The sequence below is a fragment of the Zosterops lateralis genome (assembly GCF_965231275.1).
Source record: "Zosterops lateralis genome assembly, chromosome: 5".
In the NCBI taxonomy this organism is placed as follows: domain Eukaryota; kingdom Metazoa; phylum Chordata; class Aves; order Passeriformes; family Zosteropidae; genus Zosterops; species Zosterops lateralis.
Window position 1 is genome coordinate 13,495,904 of NC_139766.1, and position 7,079 is coordinate 13,502,982.

General features: G+C 47.6%; 1 protein-coding gene across 1 annotated transcript; it reads left to right on the forward strand.

Annotated features, from left to right (window-relative positions):
- Positions 1-1,990: 1,990 nt before the first annotated feature.
- Positions 1,991-3,448, forward strand: DRD5 (dopamine receptor D5; the record flags this gene model as incomplete). Its single annotated transcript, XM_083860716.1, has 1 exon — positions 1,991-3,448. One exon carries the CDS (start codon positions 1,991-1,993, stop codon positions 3,446-3,448), a length of 1,458 nt encoding a protein of 485 aa, XP_083716842.1.
- Between the last annotated feature and the right edge of the window lie 3,631 nt (positions 3,449-7,079).

Sequence of the window (7,079 nt, forward strand, 5' to 3'; positions counted from 1 at the left end):
GTTACTAAGACAGATACCTGCACATGTGTTTATTTAAATACCTCGTGTGTACTGGCAGCACACGTGTGATTACACACATACCTACAGATACCACATCACAAGGATATGCATGCACTTCTGCATTGCTGAAACAATACACATAAGCTAAACAAGCAAATTGGATCATTGCTTTTTGACATAAAATATCCCCATTAACTACATCACAAAATATCCCCATGACTAGAAGCTTCAACAGGCATGTGCACAAATACTTGTGCAATCTGCTTCTTCGTTTGGAGAAATTGTAGGAGGCATTGCTTAGGAAAGCAGAGTTTGTGCAAGCAACACATTTTCTCAGCATCAGAGCTTTAGTCACACTGTTTAGAATTCAGTGGTGACAAAAGCTAAATTCTCCCTCCAATATTAAATATAACTCTGTTTAAATGTGGAAAAGTAGTGCCAATTTCTTAAGCGAGAGCTAAAGTGAAGCTTCAGATTTCGTGTGACAATTTTAAAAAATTACCTAAAAGGTTTCAGAATTTGATTTATTTATTTTTTCTTTTCCCTTTGTATTTAGTAATTCCAGCATTTAATCTTCCTTCATGCCACTGCAGATCCAGCAAGGTATAGTGATCCTTGTCCTTCATGACCTGCCTGGAGAAGCAGCTGGAAGGCCCCTGAGGAGTGTCAGTTCTTCAGCCCTTTCAGTGCCAAAACAGGCTCCTGAGTCAAGAATGAGTTTGACCCTGGCAACGGTTTTAAAAAGAAATTAAGTTTTAGAGGAAATAAATCAATTATATTTTGAATAAAAATAACTAAGACACGTTCTCTGAAAAAACTCAAGCATGACATTTTCACACGGTGAGCCCAAGAGCATCAACACCTGTAATGCTCACGGTCATAGTCTCTTTCTAGTTGTGCTGGAGCCCAACCGAGAGGAATGATTCATCCCATAGAGCTGGAAAGAATCGGATGTTCGGTCGCCGGGCTTTCTGTCTGTAATACATCTCAGCCACCCAGCAGCAGCCATCGGGACAAGTCCGGAGGCACACTCTGTTTCCCATCCCTGAGGAAGACACCCAGCCCGTCCCGCTCCCCACACCGCACCTTTCCGCCCCGTTCTGTCCCAGCGAGGGGCCGGCCGAGCTGTCCATCCCCGTCCTGGGCAGCCCCTCTTCCCCCGCTGCTGCCGGGGGTCATTCATTTCCCCGCTGCCCGCGGGGGGACCGCGCTCTTCTCTTGCGCTGCGCAAACCCGCCGGGGACGGCACCGAGCGACTGCGGCTCGGCTTCGGAGGGAGGGAGGGAGCGGGCAGGGCGGCTGTCCCCGCTGGGCCTTTCTGTCCTGTCCCGTCCTGTCCTGTCCCGTGCCGTGCCGTGTCCTGCCAGCCGCGGTGCCCACCGGCCCGACGGCGCGTCCCCGGCGGCGGAGCATGCTCACAGGGCGGCGGGGGCGGGCGGGCAGCGGGCGAGAGGAGCCGCCAGCCCGGGCGGGAGGCAGCGGGAGCCGCGGGGGCGGAGAGCGGACCCAGGAGGAGCGGGCGCGGAGCGTGCGGCGCGGGCAGGGCGCGCGCTGAGCCGCGGAACGGGGAGCGCGAGCGAAAGGGGCGAGGCGGGAACCCAAAGCGGGTCCGCGGGACAGAGACCCCGAGAAGGGGAAGGTGCCGAACTGCGGAGCGGGAACCCCTGGAAGGAGCCGCGGGGCGGGGACCTCGAGCAGGGGGACCCGCGCTGAGCCGCGGGGCGGGGATCCCGGGCGGAGGTACTTGCGCTAAGCCGCGGGGCGGGGACCCCAGGCGGGGCCCGGAGCGCGGGAGAGGGACCCGGCGGGGCTGGCGGGACGGTGGTGGCGAGGCGCGGAGCCCGGGGCGCGCTGAGCGGCCGAGCGGGGCCATCGGCAGGGGCGGCGGGGCGGGGGGGCAGCGGCCCCATGGGGCCGGGCGGCGGGGCGGCGCTGGCTGCTCGGCGCATCCCGGCCGGAGCCGCCCCGCCGCCGGCGGGAGCCGCCAGCGATGCTGCGGGGCGGCCGGAGCCCACTGCCCCCGGCGACGGGGCCCCCCGGCGAGGCGCGGGGCCCGGCGGGATCCCCCGGAGCGGCGCAGGTGGCGGCGGGCAGCCTGCTGGCGCTGCTCATCCTCTGGACGCTCTTCGGGAACGTGCTCGTGTGCGCGGCCATCGTCCGCTACCGGCACCTGCGGAGCAAGGTCACCAACATCTTCATCGTGTCCCTGGCCGTCTCGGACCTACTGGTGGCCCTGCTGGTCATGCCCTGGAAGGCGGTGGCAGAGGTAGCCGGGTACTGGCCCTTTGGGGCTTTCTGCAACGTCTGGGTGGCCTTTGATATCATGTGCTCCACGGCCTCCATCCTCAACCTGTGCGTGATCAGCGTGGACAGGTACTGGGCTATCTCCAGCCCTTTCCGCTACGAGAGGAAGATGACCCAGCGCCTGGCTCTGGTGATGATCGGTGTGGCGTGGGCGCTGTCCGTGCTCATCTCCTTCATCCCCGTCCAGCTCAACTGGCACAAAGGTGGGGATGTTTTTGATGCTGCTGATATTGGAGATAGATTTGACACTGCTTGGGCAGCAGCAGGGGCTGTCACCACCTGGACAGAAGACATGAGTACTACATGGGTGGCATTAGCAGCAGTGAGACCCTCTGATGGGACCTCTGGCAGCAATGATACCCTCACTGGACCGTTGGAGAGCTGTGACTCCAGCCTCAACAGGACTTATGCTATTTCCTCCTCCTTGATCAGTTTTTATATCCCGGTAGCTATCATGATAGTTACCTACACTCGAATCTACCGCATTGCCCAGGTGCAGATTCGCCGTATCTCTTCCTTGGAGAGGGCAGCCGAGCATGCACAGAGCTGCAGGAGCAGCCACATTGACTGCCACCATCACACGAGCCTCAAGTCCTCCATCAGGAAAGAAACCAAGGTGTTGAAGACGCTCTCTGTCATCATGGGTGTCTTTGTCTGTTGCTGGTTGCCATTCTTCATCCTGAACTGCATGGTTCCCTTCTGTGAGAGCCCACCCAGTGACCCCCACGCTGGCCTCCCCTGCGTCAGTGAGACCACCTTTAATATCTTTGTCTGGTTTGGTTGGGCTAACTCTTCTCTTAACCCCATCATCTATGCCTTCAATGCTGACTTTAGAAAGGTTTTCTCCAACCTCCTGGGATGTGGTCAGTTTTGCTCTGGCACTGCAGTGGAGACTGTTAATATAAGCAATGAGCTTATCTCTTACAACCAGGACACCCTTTACCATAAGGAGATAGTGACTGCTTATGTTAACATGATCCCAAATGTGGTTGAATGTGAGGAAAATCGTGAGGACCCTTTTGATAGGATGTCCCAGATCTCACCTGACCATGAGGTTGCCACTGACTCTGCCTGTGAGCTGGACTGCGAGGGGGAGATTTCGCTAGGCAAGATAACACCTTTCACTCCAAATGGTTTACATTAAATTGCCTCCTGGTCGGGTCAGTTCTTCTTGGATTTTAAAAGAAAATATTAGGACTGAGTGGAGAAACCTGCTTGATGATGTGCTGTAGCTTGGTCAGTCAGTTTATGCTAAATTCGCTTCTGTGGGTAGTACTTTGCAGGATGTAGACACTGTCATATGGGGGGCTGGCAGCACAAACTTAAATCAGCACTTCCACAGGCTGAGGGCAAACCAGGCAGTCATGTTGATTAGCTGTGGTGGGGTATTGTGGTATAATTGCAGTCGGTTCATGTTTATAATGTGCTTGCAAATGAAAGGTGCCATTGTCACTGCTAAGTATTATGACTTCTAAAATCAGGGACAGATGTGGCTGGCATAGACATTAAATAAAAATTCTGGGCTGTTTGTTCAGACCTTATGTTTCTTTTTCTCCATTTTTCTGTTTGTTTAGTTTTGATTTTTTTTTTTTTTTTTTTTTTTTAAGATAGAGATAGTGAGATGGTGATTTGGATGATTATTTAAATGCGTGTTTCTGCCAAAACAGTTTATGTGAAATCCTTGTTCTCCTAGGCGGCGTTGTTGCCTATGATATCCTCTGTTCCTGGATGAATAAATAAAAGTTATATTGATCAAGGGTTCATTATCTTTCATTTGTCACCCTGACAAGGTTTACAACAAGTATTCCAGCTAACATTTCTATATAAAGAGTTAGAATGACTAACAGCTTAACCCAATTATTTTAAAAGCAAATAGTCTGTATAGAAGATATAGTTTTTGAATAAAAGTGAGGCTCCTAGGAATTCTTGACACAGATGAACTTGTTTATATGGCTCTAACAGCTAGATTTGTATCTGTTTTTTCTTTAATATTATGATGCTATCCCTTTCTGCAGCCAAGAATATCAAGTATACATATGGATAAGCTATTAAAACTTTCCATTTAAGTCTGTACTTGAACTTACTTTTAAAAAATGCTATTAATGTTAAGAATTTGGTGATAGATTTAGGAGCTGTGTGTGTCTCAAACAATAATGTTTGAAAATTATATTAATAATCATCATTTCCCAGTGTAGACAGTAGAGAACTCATTAACACTGAGAGAAGAAAAGAATTCTGTTACTGTGTTTTTTTAGTTACTTTTTAACTGGAATTTAAAGGTGCTGTAAGTACTTCGATTATACTAAACATTTTAAAGCAATCTTTAAAACTGAAGATTATTTTTAGCTCTGTTTCTACTGAATCATTTACATCAAATGGAGTATTAGAAATAGTTGTAAGCTTTCAGCTCAGAAATCAAAAGGGATGCTATTTCCACAACAAATCCAAGGTTGTAAAAGCGATATCAATATTTATTTAAAGTTTTGGCTCACAACACTTGAATGAATTTACCCTTTGGAAATACTTGTGCCATGAGCTGAGCAGATTTACATGGAATTGTAGGTGGATTCTGCAGCCCTCTCTCCTAATGGCCCTGACTTGGGGTCTCCCCATCCTGCCAAACTGGAAGCTGAAGGCCCCTGTAGGATGTATAGAGGAAAAGTGGGATCTGCATGGTTCAGGGGAAATCATTTAACCAGATGCTGGAACTTGTGAGTGTTACGGGCTTATTATTCAGTCTTCTTGGAAGTCAAACCCTTAATACTTGTTGGGGGATTATCTTCTACCCCCTGGGGATATGGGGTGGGAGAAGTGCAGGAGGCATGTGATTGAAATCCCTTTGTGGTGGCATCTGCTGCAATCTGGTCTGCAAGCAATGTTTTATGTATTTAGTCTTTGATATTAATTAGTTATATCATCTTGGATTACCTTTTCAATTGGTTGTCACTGAAGAGTGACATCTACCTGAGCATTTTCTGTGCTGTTGATATGAAATCTCAGTGTAATACCCCTTTACAGCTGTCCTTGGGGAAGGGTGTTGTGACTGTGTTGTAGGGAAACTTGAAAAACAAACCTCATGCCCATAACCAGGTTCAACCTACTAATAGATTGACATCAGGAGTGAATATGTTTCTGTTCTTATGCTAAAGCAATCATATGTTAGAGTTAACCACAGTTCTAGCTCTGCTTGTTAGATAAACTTGCCCAGAATAAAATAATTTTCCCAAATAAAAATGAAGGAAAGCTTCTGGTGGTGCAGAAATGAGTTATCCCAAGCTGAATTCAGATTTTTTGTATTTTCCAGTTACTACTCAAATGTTGAGGCTCGTACAGCATCTTAAGCTGGATTTGTGCAAAATACCAGTGATATCCAAATGCAAGAGGTGAGGCACCTGGTGCTGATTCCAGCTCCCAGGGCAATGCCTGCATTTTTTCCAGTTTTGTCCATATTAAATCAGAAGCAGCCCAGGGAAATGGGGAAGGGAAATCATGATCTCTCCCTGAGCACCTGTGTGCCAGCAGTGTGTGCAGCCTGGTGCTGTGTGCTTCTCCTGCTCCAGCAGCAGAGCAGCGGAACAGAAGGTGTCACCCCACCTGCCCATGTGTCCTTTCTGCCTCCCAGTGATCCCTGTGCAGGGGTGTGACAGCACCCTTGGCTCCAGCTCACTGCAGGTGGGGCACGGGGTAGATGTACACCAGGTGTAAGTGCATCATCCTGGTCAGTGTTCTCTTCGTGGAGGCTTTACCTGCCTGGGTTTCTGCAATAAGTGAGTGGGCTGGCTCTGGCATGCAAGAAGACATCTCCATCAGTGGGTTTATGTAACAGCTTTGTGCAGAATATTAGAAAGTCTTTATCTTAGATCTGAAGAAAGGCGTATTTTAGCTAGCCCCTAGATTTTGTGAGCATGATTAGGGCAGTACAGAAAACTGGCCAAATGGACACTTTCCATTAGTAATTTTCATTTCATTATTTCATTTGGTAAATGATTTCTGATGGTGGCTTTATGATGTAATCTCTCATCTTGAAATATGTGTCTGTTATGGGGCTTCATCTTTCAAAGCCTGGGAGCATCAGAAAGGGAATATTTCTGCTTCAAAAGACAGACAGAAGGTACTTTTTTTGCTTGAAGCAGAGCTTGACCTTATGGTTCTGAAAGAAAATATTTTCTTAACTCATAGGGACAATTTGTTGCATTTTAATACGTCTTAATTACCACTGACAAAGCTAGAGTACTACTTCAGAATTAGTAAGATAAACTTTTAAAAGAAATATGTATCTTGCCTTGAACTATAAAAAGGGGCAGCCCATTTTAATGAAAACATCTCCAAAAGGATTGTTGTAACTTTTTTCTCTCAGATGAAACTGCTGCCCTACTTTTTTAATGGTTACCCTCTTAAGGACTAATGCATCTGCCTATACAGTGGAGTTCACTGGAAGTGCAAGTGGATTTTTATAATCCTCATATCCTTGTGGTGTCTCTTTGGAACTTGTCTATGCTGATGATTCTGTATCTCTCATCTGCTTTTTTTTTTTTTTTTTTTTTTTTTTTTTTTTTTTTTTTTTAATTGTTCAAAAATTATTTGAATGTATGATACAGATTGACTTAAACTTAATCTAGTCCTGAGTGGTAGCTGATCTTCCAGGTCCCAGATTTTTTTTCGGTTTCCGTTTTGTACTATTTTTAGAAATCTTGCCTTGCAATTTGTTTCACTTTTAAATTGCCTCTTAGCCCGCTGGATCTGTTAGTCCTGGATAGCACCATACCTAAAGAGGG